Source organism: Strongylocentrotus purpuratus, unplaced genomic scaffold (assembly GCF_000002235.5).
Source record: "Strongylocentrotus purpuratus isolate Spur 01 unplaced genomic scaffold, Spur_5.0 spur5_scaffold_7, whole genome shotgun sequence".
Taxonomy (NCBI): Eukaryota; Metazoa; Echinodermata; class Echinoidea; order Camarodonta; family Strongylocentrotidae; genus Strongylocentrotus; species Strongylocentrotus purpuratus.
Window position 1 is genome coordinate 6,766,929 of NW_022145613.1, and position 21,910 is coordinate 6,788,838.

At 39.0% G+C, this 21,910-nt stretch overlaps 2 protein-coding genes across 2 annotated transcripts in view; both read right to left on the minus strand.

The window, feature by feature from the left end:
- LOC115918354 (solute carrier family 2, facilitated glucose transporter member 8-like) overlaps positions 1 to 6,098 on the minus strand; it is a 10,402-nt gene extending 4,304 nt beyond the window's left edge. Inside the window, exons 1-7 of the mRNA XM_030974952.1 lie at positions 6,002 to 6,098; positions 4,179 to 4,321; positions 3,521 to 3,665; positions 2,648 to 2,860; positions 1,827 to 1,926; positions 1,162 to 1,376; positions 168 to 426 (exon numbers count right to left, since the gene is read on the minus strand). Of these exons, the coding sequence (XP_030830812.1) occupies positions 168 to 426; positions 1,162 to 1,376; positions 1,827 to 1,926; positions 2,648 to 2,860; positions 3,521 to 3,665; positions 4,179 to 4,294 (1,048 nt within the window). The 5' untranslated portion in view covers positions 4,295 to 4,321; positions 6,002 to 6,098. The remainder of the gene's footprint in view (positions 1 to 167; positions 427 to 1,161; positions 1,377 to 1,826; positions 1,927 to 2,647; positions 2,861 to 3,520; positions 3,666 to 4,178; positions 4,322 to 6,001) is intronic.
- A 2,764-nt stretch (positions 6,099 to 8,862) lies between these two features.
- Positions 8,863 to 21,019, minus strand: LOC115920011 (sushi, von Willebrand factor type A, EGF and pentraxin domain-containing protein 1-like). Its single transcript, XM_030974841.1, has 11 exons — positions 20,835 to 21,019; positions 20,622 to 20,684; positions 19,866 to 19,989; positions 18,420 to 18,535; positions 17,389 to 17,577; positions 13,798 to 14,046; positions 13,224 to 13,469; positions 12,365 to 12,565; positions 10,852 to 11,427; positions 10,187 to 10,348; positions 8,863 to 9,952 (listed from the first exon to the last, which is right to left on the minus strand). The coding sequence occupies exons 1-11, from the start codon at positions 20,890 to 20,892 to the stop codon at positions 9,783 to 9,785; spliced, it is 2,154 nt and encodes a 717-aa protein (XP_030830701.1). The 5' UTR covers positions 20,893 to 21,019; the 3' UTR covers positions 8,863 to 9,782.
- Between the last annotated feature and the right edge of the window lie 891 nt (positions 21,020 to 21,910).

The following is a 21,910-nucleotide window of genomic DNA, read 5'->3' on the forward strand; positions in this document are numbered from 1 at the left end:
TAATAAAATGTAAAGTGCCTTTTACAGTTAGTGCTTAAGCTACAGCTGCCATGACATGTATTAAGGGAATGTTCAGCAATTCCATCATGGAATCGTTAAGGTTTTACAGACCCAGGAGTATATTGAGCATAGAGCCTCCATTCAAGAGGTAAATAAGCGTTTCTTACCCCCGGTAATAAGGAGCGCTTTGCGTCCCACCTTATCCATAAGAACAGCTGCAACACATGTGAAGGCCACCTGCACTGCACCCACTATCACCGTGGCAACATTGGGGTCTAGAGAGGGCGCCGCACTCTCAAAGATGCTGACGGTGTAGAACATGACTGCGTTGATGCCGCTGAACTGCTGCACGAACATGAGCACTAGGGAGATCAGGAGGGGCTTGTAGAGGTACGGGCGGGAGAACTCGGACCATCGGAATTTATCCTACAAGAGAACCAAGACATTGCTTCATTTAATAGCTTTTTAGAAACGAGTTACAACAGAGAGCAGGTACCATCTTCATGGAATCTATTTAGGCCTACTTTGTCCTACTAATTAATCACATGCTATAACGTATGTAACTTGTTGATGAAATAGCTTGGAAGAGCTTTACGAATATAGGACCTGGTCTTAACATGTAAGAGACTATAAACCATATAAGAGCCCTGATGACCTTACTATATCAAAAGTAAATTTAATCTTAATTCAAATTCATCAATTATCCATCAGGACGCCTACATAAAAAGAAGAAGTTTGTTCAGTCAAACCTGTCTATAAAGACAAAGTGGAAATACATAAAAGAACTAATTTTATTTATCATAACTACAGTGAACATGCTGTATCAACTACTTGTATAGAAAGGACACTTGTCCACAAAGACTGTATCTTTGTTTCCCTTGAATAGTTTTTCTCATTGAAACCTGGACCGTTTCATAAAACTTGTTATCAATAACAAATTGCAATATTTTATAATAAATTTGCATTCAGTCAATCAAATACCATGATTTCAGTAGCTTATATAACAGGTCTTGTAACTTGTTATTGATGACAGGTTTTTTTTAAACATGGCCAAGCATTATAGCAACCTGTACATAAAGACCACATGCTTATAGAGATCGATTTTTCTCATCTTCCTTAGTTTTTTTTATATACAGGTTTTACATTATCATTAAAACTTACATCAGAAGCACCAAGGGCATCCTCAATCTCTCGACATTCAAATTCAACATCGACCATGGGACCACGCAGCCTTCTCAAGACTAACATCGCTTGATTCTTCAAACGCTTCATGAGAAGATACCTGGGGGTTTCTGGGACCATCACCACGGTTACGACGAGGAGAGCAGTCAATGCAGCACCGGTCAGTGCCAGCCAGGAATAGGTGATGGGAATCCCTGAGGATAATCAAAATGGAGACATTATTAAAGATACTTTTGCATGAACTGAAATAGTCATCAAACAGTCAGGGTACGGAGCCCCAAAGATAACGGGATCAGATTTCTCTGTGTGCATCAAGGTAGATGATATTCAAGACACACGTTATGTTAAAAGAGATGGCAAGTTCGTTTAATTATATTATGTTTTGTTGTTTTCTCTGTCTGACAGTAGAGTGAGAGGCAAGCATCCAGATAATAATGAGAACATCAATTATCTACTACTTCACAACTCCCAGTCTGGGGGTTACTACAGTAGCTGGTGTAGAGGGGTGGGGGGGGGGGGGCCTCAAGCCCCACCCAAACTTTCTTCAAGCCCCCCTTACACATTTCTTGCACTCAAAACAAACAATAACCCAATGTAATGGTACCCGCAGCGGTTTCCCATACCATGTGTGGACAAGGTCTTACCTAGGCAGTATACCAGAAGAATTCCAATAGTCACTGCCACTTGGAAGCTGGACCCAAGGAAACCACGAAGATTGGGCGGGGCCACCTCTGCGATGTAGTTCTGCAGGAAGGAACATGTGTATCGGGTTGAAGTGGCTCAGTGAGTTATGTTTCTCAAGAACATTGTATGCAGAACTATCACGCTAAACCCTTAATGTCAACATCCCTCCCCCATCCTATCCTTACTTAAAGTGACTCGGTAACATTGTCTCAGATTCTGAAACAAAATCCTGGATTTAGCTCATGCTGCAATGATAAATATAAACCTTTAGGTCAGTCAGGAAACCCATGACTTTTACAAATTGATTGCCTACCTGATTATCAAGATATTTATGATTGAAAATCGAAATCAAATTTTGCATTTGCGAAACGGTTTTCATAACACTACAGTCTATTGGGGAAAACGAGGATGGTAAACCGGTCACTCAAAGGTTTTTACTTTTTTGAGGCACTTCTTGATCATTTTGAAGCGCTTCAATATAACACCATATCACAGACACTGATAACATGTAGGGCCGAGTATCTCAGATTTAACATTGTTAAACGATCCCTTTAATATCAACATCCCTCCCCCATCCCATCTTTTACAGAAACAGAAATACAAAGGACTGGCAGTAAATAATGATTTCATTTTTGCATGCACCATTTTCTTTTTAAGGTGTGTTTAAAGTGTTGCAAGCCTTAGAAAGTAAGCATCCTTTGCATTTGGGTAAAATCCCGCAACAAGCGAAGCCCCTTAGTACACTGAAATGTTACAGGGACTGCGTAGTGCTACAACTTACCGGTACAGCTAAACAAGCCATGCCGCATCCCATCCCTGTGAGTATCCTGCCGCAGTAAAGGTTGATAACATGCTCGTTGGAGGCCGTTCCAATGAGAACCCACCCGGTGATGAAGGGGATTCCAGTAGCCATGATGGTCAGCTTCCTACCTCCACACTGGAGCAGAAACCCTGCCACGGGTCCACCTACCATGGCGCCGATATTCAGCAAGGACTAATACAGAAAGAAGACATGGATGATATAGCAGTTAACTCACTGACCAATACTAATGTTCATTAGCATAAAATTAGAATATAAATAAAGATATGTAGCCTTCTGTTAGGTAAAATTTGCATTGCAGTCTTTTGTACAAAATTCTCATATTGTTTAAACCTAGCTGGATTTGCTTTCTTTTATGCCAGAGGATAAATGGCTATAGCACAAAAGATGATTTGCTTCACAGTACAACACATGCTCTGGCAACATTTCCTTACACTAGCCACAGCCATCTGTACACAGAGTTTTGACAACTTGGTTTCAGGTGGTCACAACATGGCATCTGTACATTTGTTTTGTGCAACAAAGCAGTATTCGCCATACTGTGCCCAACTTCGGTCCAGGTATTGGCCAAACTCTCCTAATCGATGGCTCCAGCACTAACCAAAATCCTTACTACAACCATTAACAACATTCCTCATCTTAATCCCTATCCGAAGTCTTTTCCTTATCCTTAGTACCCCCAAACTACCCTTCAAAGCCCAAATGCAACTCTTTCCCTATATATATGATTTTTTTATTTTTAAACCCAGAACAAATATCAGGTCACCAGTGCTTGAAATTACAAATGCACGAAAATCTATTACAAATTAAGAAATGTGAAAAACGTCCTCTCACCCCAAACCATGACTCTTCATCTGATGTTGGGAAGGCAATCTTGGGGAGAGCGGGAGAGGAGTAGCCAATGGCAAAGCCTGTGACGAGAGGAGCCTGTAACACCAGTGCTACGATGAAATAGAGGCTGGCATTCTGCCCTTTGGTGCTAGAGCAGATGAAAGTTAATAGTGATTATTCATTTGTTTGATCATATTAAAAAATTTAATCTCCAACTGTCAACAGATCTCCACTTATTATCGACTGGTTATCTTTCATTATGAGCTTTTTATTTCAGGATGCTTTCAATCTGACTGGACCTTTAGATCTCTTTACCTCGGTTACACTGAAAATCTGGCTCAAACCTGACCATTTCTTGCCCATTGGGGTAGTAGCTGAATTGCAAAAGACGATATCAATTTTTTTTTTTAAACATGCAAACCATGAAAATATACATACGGTAATTAAATTCGTAAAATTATTATATATTTTTAACATGCATAACTTTACATGGTTAAGCATCTTGCTTGAATACATAGATTATTATATTTTATCACAAGAATATCATCAAGTATAGATAGAGTTATTCAATCAAAAGGATAAAATATTATCCTCACTCACTATGTCACTAATGAATCTATTTAAAAACAGGAATAACGTTCCGAATGAAACAATCACTGACCTTGTGACTAATGGCTTTCTCTCGCCGTTATCATCGCGGGGAATAAGACTTTCTGTGTCCCTGATCTGAACTTGAGGCACATCTTTACTGTCCATGTTCTCTGATGGGGCTTCCATGCATCAAATGGCCGACTGTCCTGATTCCTGCAGAAGTATTACAAAAATCCATTCACAATACCTCACATTCTCATTATCTCTACAGGTACAAGAGATGACAGGTATATTCAAGATTGTAGGAAAAACAAGACAAGACTTTTCATACTTGGTAAGGATCCAGGCTAACTTGACACATGGGAAAGCTCAGCCATTACAGAAATCATGGACGGATACGGTGTAACCTATGAGAGCTGAAATGATCGCAAGTCCGACTGCTCATGTAAATGTTTTACATTGTAATTAGCTATGTCTTCATTAACATCCAATTCAATAATTGTTTGATGAGAATAGGTAAACAGTTGATAACAGGTAATGTTGAAAATTGTAAGTGGTGAAATTCTATAAAACCTTACATTTATTTCTATTTAGTGTTCCAATCCCTGCGCAACTCAGAGTTGGTCCTAGTACTGAGTTAAGCCAAACCCTCTCGATGGGATGCACACTCTACAATATTTCAAATTTTGGTCCGAGTCAGATCAAAATTTTACATATTTTTTTAATACCTCTTTTGCCTTCAAACGTGATCCTCTATGAAGCCAGATATAGTGTCAGCCGAACATAATATTATCCCTGAACACTTACTCATTTTCCCCTGACATTTTGCACAAAAATTCTAATACTAGATTAGTAATTAGTAAGACAGAAATGCAAGCCATGCAGCGTTTCACCAAAACCATCATAGGTTCAAGTTCTTAACACAAGTTACGATGGGATGTTGGTGAACATGGCCTCAACGCAACAATGGCGATGGTCAACGCGCCAGCTCCAAGCCACAGACTCAGCGTCACTTAAATGACATAATCATAGCCACACTGTTCACTGTTAACCAGTGTCTCTCCGTCTATATATCCAGTGCAGGTGCATGCATGCTCCTGTTCTATTTGTTTCAATTGTTTGACGTAAAATTTGTTAAACAGTTTCTTTTGCTCATTCTTGACAGAATAACAACGCCAAAACAAGAAAACTCAAGTGACGTCATGCTATATAGCAGCACATTGTGTTCCTGAGTACATGAGTGGCCTAGATCCGAAGGATTGATAAGCTCGCTCAATCAATTAAATGTATGTAGCACGGTTGGCCACGCTGGCCAGGAGGATACATCCCCAGCAGTTAGCACTCCCAGTCTCAGCTCAGTAATGGACCAGCGAAGCACAGACGCACTGATTTTTCCAAGCTAGGAATTATTACGACTCGATTACCTCTATTCTAGACTGTAGACTCTAGCTCTACGTGACTCAAGAGTTAGACTAAGTCTATAGTCTAGGCATAAATAGTCAAATTGGATTGAATGCCAAAAATACAACACAATGATTTGTTTTGTACTTTTTAGGATTTGACAATCCAGAAATGATTGGCACGATTATTACTAGTAAGAAGAGGGTCTAGTCTATTGTATTACTAAGATTATTACTATTAGTAATTAATAATTAAAACTTAAATAAAAATATAGGCCTATAACCAAAACTTAAACTGAAAGTGAAACTGTTAAATAAATTTAAGACTTAAAAAAAAAGCCTTTAGGCTTTAGATCTAGTCTGAAGTGAGGGATTAAGATTTGTCCATAAAAACTAAACAAAAGCATGAAAATGAGGTACAAAGTCTCACAATACTTCTGGGATCCTTCTTAATTGTAATTACAAATTATAAAAGCACAAAATTCAACATTACCTGTTTTATATGAGCGAGCGCATACGTACACGTACACACCAAAGTCTACTCTGGTATAAATAATACACACACCGTCGACATAGTCACGTGATAATAGTTTGCTCAGCTCAGCTGATCAATCAGTCAGGTGACACGTTATTTGTGCAAAAAAGCAATGTAACAACGCTGTAGCTAGGGGGTGGGAGATAGGAGGGGGCGTTGCACAAATTTACATTGAAAAAGACAATATCAGTAATTTGGAGGGCACCAGTATACCCTAGGCCTAGTCGGAATGAAATCACCAAGTCTCCACGGAAAGATCTACACACAAAAAAAGTGATTCTGTTTCATGTTGTCAAGCCCCTGCGGCCCTGCCAGATGGTGCCAGCTAGTTATGATTCCAGATATTTTCGGTGCTGGCCCATTTTGACTCAGCGGTAACAATCAAGAGAGATCAATATTTTATTTTGGCTTTCATATATTATAATTTAATGAATCATTTTTAAGTCCTAGCTGAAACACTATCATTGTTACTTATCTATCATTTTTGTATACAGGCATACTTTAGTAGCCCACATGTTTGATACGTTGATGTGCCTTCACGGACTTAATTAGGCTGGATAAATTTAATGTATAACGACGCGGTGAAAATGACGCCTCGTGTGCAAATTGAATTATTCTTCCAATTCAATTCACTTTATTTAGATTCCATCTTTGTATAACAATTTATAAGATACATATTAATTGAAAACATGTAATTTCATACCTAACTACATTTGAATGACATGATCCGTATATATATATATATATATATATATATATATATATATATATATATACAAATGATGACTTAACTTAATAGGGCATATAGCTGTACAAAAAACACGCAATGTTTGTCAAGGCAGCTTTCCTGATAAAATAGGATTTGGTAAACATCCTTGTGCGTGGCCTACAATTAGCCACTTCAGAGATAACAGTCTTGTACACAACGACCTCCAATTATACACAGATCTTTTACAAATGGAAACGTTCCACTTTGTGTATTTTATAATAATCACGGCCAAATTATAAGTGGTAGGGGTGTTTCATGAATACCTTTTGCTTGCCCTCTTGAAAATAATTATTTTACCTGTGTACCATAATATACCGTCGATACATAAGTAATGATTACATAACTGTCATGATCACATATCCAGCAGTCGGCTCGATGGGTTATGGGACACTTACCCCCGGAGATAGTTACCCCTGACGACAATCACCCTCTGTAAAATCCCCCCCCCCCCCTAGGACAATTACCACCACCCCCTGAAAATCCCCTTAGACAATCAATTATCTAAACCAACTTATTATCAGGGTGGACTTCCCCTTCAATGAACGGGGGGGGGGGGGGGTAATTGTCCTAAGGGTTAATTTTCAGGGGTGGGGATAATTGTCCTCCGGGGGGGGGGGTAATTATCCTCGAGGGATAATTTTCAGAGTTGGGGGTAATTCTCCGGGCGTAATTTTCCGGGGGTTATTGTCCTGGGGGGGGGGGTAGATTTATGGGGTGATTGTCCAAGGGGGTAATTGTCCTGATACGGGCTTGATGGGTTTTACAGTTTCGAAAAAAAGACCCTTTTCTTCCCATGCGCAGGTATTTTCTCTGAAGCTAAAGAAGTGGCTTATATCGCCGTTTTCAGTTAGATGCGTGTAAGAAATGGCGTCTCGAAAGAAATGTACGACAATGACGCGATTTATTTTTATGACCTGGGGACGAAATGCGAGGGACGGGGGAGCAGTGGCGTAATGAGCAAAACATTTTTTTTGGGGGGGGGGGGCAGACAACAAAATTTGCACCACCCCCATTCCTACATGCAGGCCCCCCGAGACGTTTTCAAAGTGGGGGGGGGGGCGCTTAAGTATTTTTGATCAGGTAGAGCAAAACGAGCAAAGCAAGCGACACAAGTGGAGCGTAAATTGGCCCGGGGTCCAGGGGCGTAGCCCCATGAAGCTCAAGGGTTTTAGGCATTTAATATGCTAGGGAGCGTAACTCCCGAGCGAGAAGATTTTTGCACTTGTTTTGTCTAAACGCTGCACTCGTTTGCCCCTATGAGCCTAACAGTTTGTTGCAGTCTTTAGTCAGTATTTGCTATACACTTATTTTTTTGATTTTTTTTTTTTAAATTTCAGGGGGGGGGGGACGATCCTCCCTAAAAAAAATGAGGGGGGACGTGTCCTCCCCCCCCCCCCCGTGTCCCCCCCCCCCCCCTGGGATCGCCGCCCTTGGACAATGTCATAACAAAAACACAAAAATCTAAGTTCATTTGGCCTTTTCTCAGTATTTTTTTGTGTTTTGAAAGTTAGCGCCTTGTGTTTCTCCTGCAAATGTACAAGATGCCAGAAGTCAACTTTTGGTGGAGTCACATTAAAAAAGCAGTTCCGTTAGATTATCTGAAGTTCATTCAACTTCGAAGGAAATGAGCCCTGATAATTACGACTAAACAGAATGATGAATTTCCACTCCTCTATATTCGAAGAGTAGCCAGAAACAAGAAACAAACAAACAACAAGCGTGGATTTTGTTTTCATAGAGACTACGGTGAAAAGCGCTTTATAAGCACCGTTTTTATTATCATTATTATTATTATTATTATAATTATTATAGACATATTCATATTATGGGCCAAATTTTCTGTATCGATCGCGTGCACGATTGTAATTCATTTACAATCTGATAACAATTTTTAAATTGATTTTCTATTCATTTGATACAAATAGGAAAAGCAGATTTAATTTGAATCTGACTTTGAATCTGAAAGTAGACACTAGATTAGGAAATACGGTATATTTATTATGTTTTAAATACCTAATACAATACAAGACTGGACATATTAGACTTGAACTCATTTAATTAGATTTATTTATTTCCGTTTCAATCATGTACAAGATACATATAAATTCAGTAATTGGCACAGAAACAATGTATTAAGTTCGTATAAAAGACAGAATAGTTGAATATCTAAGAACTGAAAATAATAACGCAACACTGCAGACGGTAATGTATACCTTAAAGTTATGCTATAACTGAGTGAAAATTATGGTTTGATCCTCGGCATTCTTGTACTTTATTTGATACGTTACTTTACGAGAGATTTCTTCTTCTATACCAAGTATCTTATGCCCATATGCAGTATTTAGTTTATTACATATTTTAAACGAAATATTCCTGTAGTGTTAAAGAAATCAAAAGGCGTCATTTTGCATTTACAATTTTCAAGTTTTAAAGTTTATGGCAAACAGATTTCAAAGGGTTATCCCATCAATTTGCTTGTATATACAATTTTGCATTTACAATCTGACTGTTGTTTGTTCTCTTTATTTTGGGGGGAAGTAGTGGTGACTGATAATTGAATGTTAGTAATATATTTCGCAGTTACGATCACTTAAAATTTTGATATTTTTAATTCAATAAATCCGACTAATGATAATCTGAAAATGACTAAGCAACTTGTAAAGCATTGAAGAATTATACAACAGAGAATGATTTAAACAAGCAATACTTGCTTCTGAAACCGGTGAATCTTCACACTCCTGCCATGTCTCATACCTATACCTTCGTAACAAAAAACTTTTTAATTTGTCATAAGTCTTATAAAATATGGCCCTGCAGAAGTATTATAATCATGTTTTATGTCAATAGTTCGTGCATTCTTCATTGGCCGTTTCCCTCAGACTAAAACCTGAAGAGAGTATGGAGTGAATGGATGGAAACCTTTTTTAAACGGAAAACATCTCATTTGGGAGTTATCTTTTCTCATCCGCGTTAGATATGGACACATTGCTCTACGTCTGATGCTCCTCTGTTCCATGTCTTTCTTCCATCCGGGCATTCAAAGCACATCGTCTGTCCAATCAGCGACTGGAACGTGTGCAGGGGGCATTGGATACAAGGAGATAAGCCGGATGTTGAAAATCGGCCTGCTTCGCATTGATCTGTAAAATACATAATCAAAAGTGTCTATGTTATATTTTGATAGCTGTTTCTTCATTATACAGCGTTCCATAAATTAAAGCATAACGATGAATATGTTTATATTTCTATTGACAACAACTTCGAGTTCGATTCTTGCCTAAATTGTCCAGTTTACTGAACTTTAATCGTTTACATTTTGCTTCTATATGATTGGAGGTGAAAATGTTTAAACTGACTAGTATTTTCCAGCTTACCTTCACAATCAGACTTGCTGGGACTGCCCTTGTGTTTGGTAGACTGACCAGTGTCACATGACTTGCAGCTCACCTGGCCATACTCGTCCTGGTAGAGTCCATAACCACATTGGTGACACGCCCTAGATTCGGTGTCGTAGTGGTGACCAGTCGTACAAGAGACTATAAAGGGAACAACATAATATATCGATGTTATCATAAGTCTAGCTATATGAGCAAGCAAGAACTCATTCAATATTCTATTGTGGAAAATAGCAAGGAGAACTGTATGGAGTCCCCCCCCCCCCCCCCCCCCACTCCGTGATCGGAGGGATACCATGCGTGTTACCAAAATGTCTGGTAAAGGGGTACTTTTCACGCACCAAAGTCCGGCTCGTAGTACACAAAAGCCCGTTTTACACACCCAACTGGGTGTTTCAAAAGGAGGGAACATGCATAATTATGCGTACCCTAAATAACACTGAGTGGGGGGGGGGGGGCGGCGGGATGGAGTCTCTTGTATCGTCAGCTCACAACGTTAATAGCGTTCCAGTATCGATCTCGTGATCACCTTTACGCAACTTATTCTTAACACCGAAAATTGTCAAAAAAGGGCCAGTATGGTACCGTTACATCAAGAATATGGCTTCTGTTATATCTTCTTAATCGGGAATTTGTTTACTTACCACATTTGGTGTTATTGCGACCAGCAACGTAACCATCAGGGCAATCTATGTAGTGTTCGTTGATCAATAAGTAGGCGTCGGGCGCATCTTCACCTTCAGAATGAGGTTCCATGAAGAAGCTGAACCTTCCGCTATCTCCAGAGACGGTAATGTTCAACACTTCTCTTGCTAGATCCTGAAGCTTCTTCTGTGCCACCTTTATGTCATTGACTTTAGATACACCGACACCTAACTTCATCGAGATGCGCATCTCCTGGAGGCCTTCGAATATACTTTCTTCGATGTCATCAGTAGTCTTTTCGATGTCTTCTACCTGAGGCGAATCTTTCGCACTGTGACGTAGACGTCGTCCGACCAGTGCACGCTTTCTCCGACGACGGGTCGGCCAGCCACAGGTGATGACGACATTGTCGACCGTACAGTCCTCATTCATTTTGCAGATGTCACTGTGGACGGACTTCTCGATAGTCTCGATGAAGGACTGTGCGATGTCGGACAAGGTGGCTGGACTACCACACTGACCACTGTAGTAGAGCAGGTCTGTCGGAAGGTTGATTTTAGTGGGGTCTCGCATTTCTAGGTTGAAAATAGAATATGTAGGAAGAAGTTTCATATTATTGGCTAAATTAACTTCTATTTCACATTAAATGTTAAAATAACACCATCTAGTCCACATTAGAATTACATGGTCGATGCCAAACTATGTAGATGTCAAAGCTAGCGGTGCCTAAGGAAGCCGCGGCCAAGTCATTAAGAATCCAATGAAAGAGAAAGATTCTTTAATTAGGTTTACTACGAGGCCTTACATTGACTTTTCTTAAGTGGAATTTAAAAGAGGAAAGCTGTATAATAGTTCCTGCCACCAATACCCAGTCTTATGGTTCCCGAACTTTTTATGCAGCATCCCCTCAACTCTGGAACAATTTACCTCAATGTATAAAACAAGCAGATTTAACAGACAAATTCAAATCCATGTTAAAAACCTACTTTTTTGTTAAATAGCCTTTTTCATTTGCATATGCAGCCCCCTCGATTGTCCACTATCTATTATGTATAACTTAATATTTGGCTGTAATTCCTTCTCTTTCTATTTTTCTTAAGCGCTTAGAGACATATTTTGTGATAAGCGCTATACAAATGTTGTTAATTATTATTATTATTATAATAATATGTGCAAATTTTCCGAAGATATGATTTACTGGGAAAAGACGTGCTCATTTATGGACAGCAATACGGACTTGCCGATTTAAGTTTTGTCCCTTGCAAATCAAGGATAGAGTGAATCAGGCGTACCCCCCCCCCCCCACCCTTCTCACCTCCCACTTACGAGATGAAGTTCGCAACTTTAACTTCGGTCTATTGTAAGAAAGACATTCATATACATTACGAAGACATCTGGAGATAATCTCACCCATCTTTTTGATCAATATAAGCCTGTCTGTATCTGAACACCTAAAAGGAACAAAACTTTTCCTCCCTTCATGGATTTGCTGGTATCCTATCCTAAACTTACGTGAGCAGTCAGGCACATACGAGGTAGGATTCCACTGTCCAGATGAGCCGCATGTGAACACATCGGTAGCAGGTTGGAATGGACTAGGAGCAGGGATGTCATAGTTATCATTACAGGACATGCTACAGTATCGACCGTAGGCCCAGGTATCACAAGATATGGCGCCGTGCCCAGGTGTGCGAAGCTTTAGACATGGCATTGCTGTCATCAAGAATGAACAGATATGATAAAGCTCTTTGGTAGGGCGATGGCAATTACTGACACGATTAAGATCTTTACATGCTTTTAGTGTTAATTGCATTGTATATATTCTGCTAATGTATCATAAATATATGTTAACTGTATTAAAATAGATTTTTGCCCGCTTTAATACTGCTACGTACATTGCACGATTTGCATTGATAAGCAAGTATCTTACTTGAATTAATATATATTACTTTTGTCTGCACATAATTAGAGTGTATATATTCTGGAAAGAAACATGACGTCAAAGGACCAGAAGGCTTGCTTGTTCAAGTTGAAGATAAGCTTACAGTAATCGGATACTCAAAGACCGTATCCGGACACTTACTCCCAGGACATCCCCCGGATAACCACCCCAAATCAACTACACCCTGCCTATGACAACTACCCCTAAGGATAGTTGTCCGGGGGTAGTTGTTCAAGAGGATCGTTGTCGTAAGGGGGAGTTGTCCGGTGGTGGTTGTCCCGGGGGGAAGTCGTCCTAGAGGCTGGTTGCCCCAAGGAGGTAGTTGTCCTAGGGGGTAGTTGACATAGGGGGTAGTTGACTGGGGTGGATGTCCAGGGAGTAGGTGTCCTAGGGGTAGGTGTCCTATAACCCTCAAAGACACATGCTTACGTTCGATATTGACATAGAAGTCGCAGATCCCACTCAGTCCATTCTTCATATTAGTAGCGGTGTAGATCACATTATTATTTCCCCATGGCAACAGAACGCTGTTACTACCATAGTTACAGACGAGTCGCACCTCATCTCCGTGGATTTCCCTATATGTTGGTTCATCCCAGGTCACTGGGGTCATATCCAAGCTTGTCCGCAAACTTTGGTCTAGTGGGCACGTTAAAAATTCAGGTACAACCGTATCTACCATTAAAAGAAGGAACAAAACATCATCAATAATTAATGTGGAAGATTTTGTGTCTTGTATACATCTTTGCGGCTCTGTAATCTATTTTCAGTGGGGTTTTAAAGGAATTCTATATATTTCCTTGTATAAGTTGTTTCGAGTTATTTTGCTACTTCAATCCAGAATTGAGTGTACACATTCTTTATGACAACGCTTTATTTTTGGTGTAGATAATCATAAACAAGGAGTATGTCCTTCCATTTGAGAAGAACATTATGACAGAACGTGAACCTTCATATCTTTGTAAAATAAAGGCGTTTGCATTAGCAAAAAAATACTTTTTACCGTGTATCTCGACATCAAAAGTACACGAGGCAGCATTCCCCGCATCGTCCTGGAAGTGAAACTCGCAAATAGTATCCGCAGTGAAGTTGTAAGGCGATGTGAGGTCCGCAGGAACTGTCCATGTCTGCAGTGTCTGATCGAAATTGTCCGTAGCCGTTGGTATTGAGAATGTGACTTCCACTCCCCAGTACTCAGTCCGATGGGCGACCAAAGAGCTTGGACATTGCGAAATTGTTGGTGCATGATCATCTAAACAATCACAAGCAAAACAGATTATTCGTGTTCAGAAGAGACCCTTAATGAATGTGGTAAATCTCGGAGGACAATCGTTATAATAGTTAAAACCTGAGTCATTCCCAATCAATGCCTTGATATCCTGGAGTTAGTCATTCATCCCAGTGGATAGGACTAGCCGCATATCCCCTACATATACTACTTACTATTTGCCATCAAATTAAATAAACAACAATCAATGAAACCATTAAGAGAAAGAGATGGTTAGGAGAGAGAGAGAGAGAGAGAGTAGCACGTCATCCAAATCAAACGTGTATTGGATCCAGTTATCATCATTTGCAAAATATGTGATAATGTACCCAATAAACAGAACACCAAAAAGTAACCTCTTTTAGGAGTGTATTTTAAGTGATTTTAAAGTATAGTGCCTTTTGAACTAGATTTAAACGTTATCGACACGTGCCTTCATTTAAACAAAAAAGGTACTCCTGTTCACGTTTTCATCTAACCTAAAAACCACCAGTTTATCACGCGACTGGAGTAACGTGATTCCACTTACCTCAGTAAATCAAGTGTTTATGACCAAATAACCACTTGACCAAGCAACGAATTTTTTTGTCAGTTAACCGATGGTGGCGATAAATACGTAATTATTTGGTCTTGTAAGCACCTTTATTGATTGGTTTCACAGGTTATCCAAAGTTGATGGTAATAATCACGTTACTTACACCGGATAATCGTTTTATTGTTCTGTTCGTGAATCTCTGGTTATATTCAACTAGTAATTATGAGGTGTCTTACACCTCTTTAAAAGGTTTCAAAGTTACCATAAATTTCTTTGTTATGATCACGTGGCTCAAGCTGATTACTAATCTAAGCTGAGAAAACGTGATATGTAGGTGTGAAAATTAGTAATTATTAAGTGTTTTAAAACACCTTTTTAAATGGTAGTCAAAGTTGCCAGCAGTTCCGCGGTGATGATCTCGTGACTCAAACGGATTATTGAAATAAGCTGGTCATACGTGACTTTTAGTTGTGAAAAATTAGTCATTATTAGGTGTCTTAAAACACCTATTTAAATGGTTTCAAAGTTATCATAACTTTCTTGGTGATGATCACGTAGTTAAAACTGATTACTAATCTAAGCTGTGAATCCGTGATATTTAGGTGTGAAAAATTAGTAATTCTTAGGTGTGTTAAAACACCTATTTAAATGGTAGTCAAAGTTGTCAGCAGTTCCGCGGTGATGATCTCGTGACTCAAACGGATTATTAATCTAAGCAGGGCATACGTGACTTTTAGGTGTGAAAAATTAGTCATTATTAGGTGTCTTAAAACACCTATTTAAATGGAAGTCAAAGTTGCCATAAGTTCCGCGGTGATGATCTCGTGACTCAAACGGATTATTAATCTAAGCTGGGCATACGTGACGTTTAGGTGTGAAAAATTAGTCATGATTAGGTGTCTTAAAACACCTATTTAAATCGTAGTCAAAGTTGCCAGCAGTTCCGCAGTGATGAGTAGTGATAAGCTGGGTATTCCGTGTTTCCCATGTGTGAAAATGAGTTATTCTTAGGTGTCTTGATGGTTTCACAGTTACCATTTAAGTTCCGTGGTGATAATCCCGTGACTGTTGGCATATTTCTATTTTCACCAGTTGATAACTGACTGTTGGCATATTTTCATTGCACCAGTTGATAACTGGAGTGTGCATATTTCCAGTTGCACCAGTTGATGACTGAGCGTTGGCATATTTCGAGTTGACCCAGCTGACACCAATTCATTTGCATATTGAATATGGGGTGCGTGCAGATCTATGTTTTTTAAACAATTTATCTGAATTTACAGCATATTTCTTAATAACTGATGATTTAGTTATATGCAATTCATTTCGAAAATACTACAAATATAAATTACCAATTATTAGGACATTTCGCTACTTCGTATAAATAGTTAAACATGAATAAGGGAAACATTAACTGTGAACTAAAATAATTTCAATAAAGTACAATTATACGAAATTTTTTCGATTAATTCAATTATGTAAGTCTATTTACTACCAATGCCCTTACATTGGAAATACAGACGTACCAGTGTTGAAGTATTGTTGCTGTTCAACTGGTTGGAAGTTTTACCAAATGGTTCTAATGGCTCAGCTAGACCAGTTGAATTATAACTGGCCTGGATCAACTGGATCATTTAGCCCATTTCAATTTCCAGGGTTACCAGTTGGCATTAAATGGTTCATCAACTGGACCAGTTGCAACTAGCTTTCTCTTCTGGGATGTTTGCACCCCCCCCCCCCCACCCAACCCCCTCTAATCCCAAACTGCTTCCGGCGCGCCTGGACGTAATTATGGAAGATCCAAGACACGATGTTCAGAAACGGGATGAGAACGTCATTATTTTGGTTCATTTATTGTGTAACATTTGCGTAATTGTTGGGTTGAACAGTAACATACTTCCTCTTCGACGTAAATTTCACGTGAATGAAGAACATGATTCATCTCAAGTCAGCCTCGTAATATTCACGCAGATATTTTGACTAAAACTATCATTAACGCTTCACGTGTTTCTGTGACGCGATAATTTCGTGTTTGAAGATGTTATTTCATAACCAAACAAACACGGGAGTATTAGGTTTACAAACCATGGTCTCCAAGGTAGGGATAATCACGTTATTATAATGGTGATATTGCAGTGACAATTGCGTGATTTAAGCTATGGTCACAAATCAGAGCAGCGACCGACCGATCAGTAGCCTGCTCGGTCGCTGCTGGAATTAAGCATCGCCCAGCAATTAGGTCGGTGCCTGGGTGGCGACCGCCCAGGCACCGAGCGTATTTTCGGCGGCGAGTGAAAAATGAGCAGGCGCCGCCCAAATTTTAACTCCGCGCTAAAACTTCAGCGGCGACCGAGCGATGCCCTAAAAACGAGCGGTGCCTGGGCGGCCCCCGCTCGGTGGCCGGGCAGCCGCCGGGCAGAATTTGTTAAAAACTCGCCGCTCGGCCGCCGAGCAGCCTACTTTTGGGTAATGTGACCATAGCATAAGTGTACGAGTGTTTCAAGTTACCTAATGCAATAAACGTATTAACACATTTACGTAAATGTCCGGTGTTTGAAGAACGTAACTCTCCTCAAGTCGATACCTTGATATTGACGTGATTTTCACGTGATTTTGTTTATTGGGTACTCCTTTATACTTTTTGTCAATCGACTCAAATCAAAGACATCTATAAAAAAAATTAAAAAAAGTAATTTCATGACTTATTTTACTAGTCCTGTCAAAAACCACAAAGAGCTATTTCTTTTCTTCAGATAACACTGTCCAGTACTTCATATCGGATGTGTTCCTACCTGTACATGCGGGTTGGGTGCCGGTCCACTGGGCAGCGTTACCACTAACCTCTTGGCAAACACGTTGAGATGACCCCGATAGAGTCAGTCCAGTGGCACACTGGTATGTACAAACTGAGCCTACAGAGTTGGACTTGGTGCAACTCATGGTGCAGTGTTGAGGAGAACTAGGATTACTGCAGCGGATCACTGCAAAGATATTCCCAATGTTGAGATGAGTTATTTCCTTCTTAATTGATTCAAATGAATATAAACTTAAGGGCCCGAATTCACAAAGGAGGTTTGTCGACAAACCTCGGTTTGTCGACTAACCTCTTTTTGTTTCGACAAACCTCCTTTTGTCTTTTACAAACCAGGTTGGTAAAAAACGCGTAAAAACGCGTCATATGACGTACGCATAAACCTCGGATTGTCGACAAACCTCCTTTGTGAATTCGGGCCTATATGTTTTGGCAGGCCCAAGCTTTGTTGTCGGCCTTTGCGTTACATCTGATTTTATATTCAGCCTCAGGTCTGACTAAGTTGATTGCAGATCTATATAAGACCTTATATTTTTGGCCTCTCTAAGGTCTGACTATGTTGATTGCAGATCTATATGTAAGACCTTATAATATTATGAGGCCAAATATAAAGTGAAAAAGCATATTTTTATCATATGTGCAGAACTATACGCTGTAAGGTTATTTATATAAGGAAAGAGGAGGCGATATATGAAGGATGACGTAATGGACGGTACCAAAGCATGGTTGGATATCAAAGAATCTAACATCCGTATGTATACTAGATAAGATATACAAATACAGACGAACTCGCTGTCCGAATTAAGAGGGGGAGTCGGCCCTGTGAGTTGGTGCCGCTGTAATATGCTTTATCTACGTCAGAGCACCGTCTGGTTGTATAATGCTTGCAATTCAAAGACATACAATTTCATATTCCAAATGTAGGGCTATCACAGACATGATTCGACAGATTGATGTTTTGAATAAATTATTATTCGTACTGACTGGTAATAAAAGAAGTAAAATATATACCATTGACAGTAAAGGAGACGGTACAAGATGCAGACTTTCCACTAGTGTCAGTGGCAGTGTATGCGATGCTGTGTGTTCCTTCGGCGAAAGATGACCCTGATGGAGGACCACTTCGGCTGCAGGAGCAGAAAGAGAGAGAGCGAGAGAGAGAGAGAAAGAGAGAGAGAGGGGGTGAAGAAAAGGGAGAGAAAGTGGGAGAGGGGGAGTATGTAAAGGAGATATTAAAAAGAGAGCAAAAATGAGACAGTCTTCAAGAGACCCATATACGATTGTTTCAGGAAAGGGGAAGTGATGCAGCATTACAGAAACAGAGTGAAAGAAATATTGAGAGAGAGAGAGAGAGAGAGAGAGAGAGAGAGGAGGGGGGGGGGTATGTATAGAAGATATTTAAAGAGAGAAACTGAGACAGTCATCAAGAGACCCATACACATATTTCAGGGAAGGAGAAGGGGTATAGCAATACGGAATACAATACACTCTTTTTTCTTTCTTTATTTAAAAATGTTATGTTACTTGTTCGCCTGGTGCATTCATCTGTCAAGCCTTATTAGCTCCCACGGATGCATCACTTTCCATTTGTACCATGGTTTATACTATCATATTTTCTGTTTATTTTGAATGTTATTATGCCAATTTTAATTTAATTTTGATATCTTTTGCATCTGTTATGATATTCCATCTTTTATCTTTGTATATGAATAATATATATTGTGATGATCATGGAAACAAATGCTTTGGTATGATTTATTGAATATGATAATAACTGGATCTCACTCAACGTGTGTTTATTATTGTGATCATTCAATTCCGAATGTTTAGGCTTGTCCTATTAGTCCAGCTCAATAGTAATGTTATCTAATGAATTTAAATGTATGCATATTCTCTTCAGAATTCTCTTGCGATCATGTAATGGCATGTCTATAGACGGAATCACCTTGCATACATCAGTTGCTGCTATATCTGACAAGCCTCTGACAAGCATTTGTGTTGTAGAGAGAAACATTCGTTCTACATGTAGAACTACATATAGTATAGGTTTCGGAATTATGTTACTACATATTCATTTGTTGAACAAGTCATGATTGAAATATCAAGTTCAATAATTTGCATAATTATGTACACAATTTATATTTTACATTATAAGTTTGTATACTGTAAGATATGGTTGATTATTTTTGTTTTTTAAAGTATCGATTGTTATAGTATATTCATTTTTTTTTTAAAACGTTTTCTAAACTGATTTGTACCAAAATACTTTGCTTAGCTGTTCAAGGGGTTAGGCTCGACTAGCAAATGTGCTATTCAGTTATCTGGCCCCTTTTACTAACGAATAGTTTCTCTTCTTGTATATGTAAAATCATTGTATGAAATGTATTGCTTTTGCATGTTGGTAAATAAATCAATCAAAACCAAATGAGTATGCGTAATAAAGCGTAATAATATTACCTCACTGTACATGACGATTCTGTGTCTGTGCATGTTGGTTCAACCCACGTGACTACCGCAGTGGAGGTAGTAGTATACTGGACAGGGAGGGACTGCGGGCAGTTGTAAAATCTGGGAGCCGTATCTGTATGAAAAAAAGCCCGAAAAAACCATCAATGTCATTGATGACGGCATGTGAATTGAGTTTATCGAAAATAATTAGATGCAAACAAATTGCGAATTACATTTTCAGAGATATTTCATTACAGGCGCATATTATGACTGACTTTGTTTTCTCTAACAAGTATTAAGAGCACAGTATTCAATGACACTTGTTTATGGAACGCCCGCTCAGGGGAGACACGTAAATCAGTCTTGATAAGCAGGTTTTATGAATAGGTTGCGCTTTTATTTCTTTGGGTCATCAGAGGACTTATTAGGTATACATTATTTACATTCAAAGATACAATAGTACAAATCAAACAATGAACAGTTTGCGTTAATACATGTTTCAATGGGAAACATTTTTCAAAGGAAACAAAAAGTGTAGTCTTTATAGACAGATTGTCTTTCAGTAGAGGTGGTCGCTAAAGCAGGTTTCACGGCAATAAGAACATGAAAGGAAGTGAAGAGAAACAAAGGGGTTCTTACAAGTGATGCAGTGTTGATATCCAAGCAACTTGAAGGAAACACAACACACTAATTGTTTCATTGATTAATAACATATCAAGATCATTATAATCCCAACATGGTCAATGAATATCGAATGCTACTTACTTGAGGGTGGAGGAGGTGGTGGAGGTGGGTCTGATCGACGACGCCGCCGACGACGGCCTGCATCTGAAACATCAACAACGACAAAATAATATTTTTAATGAAATTCGAATCTCCTGATAAATAAATTGACAAGGGGAACATTCTGTAAATTAGCAATGTCTCGGAGTTGTTTTAGGGTAATTCGGTTCATTCCTCAGATGTCACGATACTAACCTGTGGCGTGGAAAAGGGTGATGCATAAAAGGCAAAGAATGATGGATGTCGTTTTCATCTTGTATCAATGTCGGGTTCAGAACGCTGATCAAATTGCATTTATTTTAATATGTCGAGGAAGAGAAAGAGAAGTGATATGTGACCCTCAGCATACGTGCCCTAACCTGTTTTAAACCTCACGAATCCAACCAAGTGATTGATGAACATTGTTCTTACATGTATATTTTAGATCATGATTTGTTTTTCTTATCTCTGAAGTAGGTTAAGTGCATTAGTTTTAATTATCTGATACTGTAGATTAAACATATTATCTCTGATTCAAATTCTTACTAAAGGCAAATTCAACTTATATTCTTCAGATGACTTCCCGGATACCTTGAAAGATTGATAGATATGACACTTTGTTAGAAACACCAATCATTACTTATTAACACTATTAAAGTCAAGGATTTTCGCATGGTTTACAGCCGTATTGACTCATTAGTTCATTTTAAAAAAATGAAAATCATGCTGATTATTTATTTTCAAGTTCTTGTATAACATTTTCAATTAATGTTCTTCTCAGAGGCGGCGGAGCGACTTCCAAAGTGGGGGGGGGGGGGGCACCAACAAAAAAGGGCACCTTCAAAGAGAAATCTCAAAGCGAAAATATACAATATTTTAGACATTGGTATATACCCCTATATTGTGATTACATTATCAGGGGTTTCAATATTTGTTTCTCTGATGTGTAATTACTATCCATCAAAATAATATGTGGTGGGACACGCATGTAGCACCTTTTTTTAAAGGATGGTACAATATTGATTCATAACAGCTGTTCTCAGTTGCAAATTACTTTTAAAAAGTTCGTTTTATATTTGTGTTTTGTGTGAGGGGTGTATTAGAGTTGGAACTGTGTTACCGGGGTGTTGGCAAGTATGGTAGAAGCAGCAGCATTGACTTCAATTTTACAAATTGACATTGGTTCCAATATTCCCCAAATTATATTTTATTTCAGTCAAGAGGCAAGACAAATTTTGCTATGAAGCTTGAAAAAAAGACTACAAAGAGGTTGTTATACGGCCAAAGGAGGA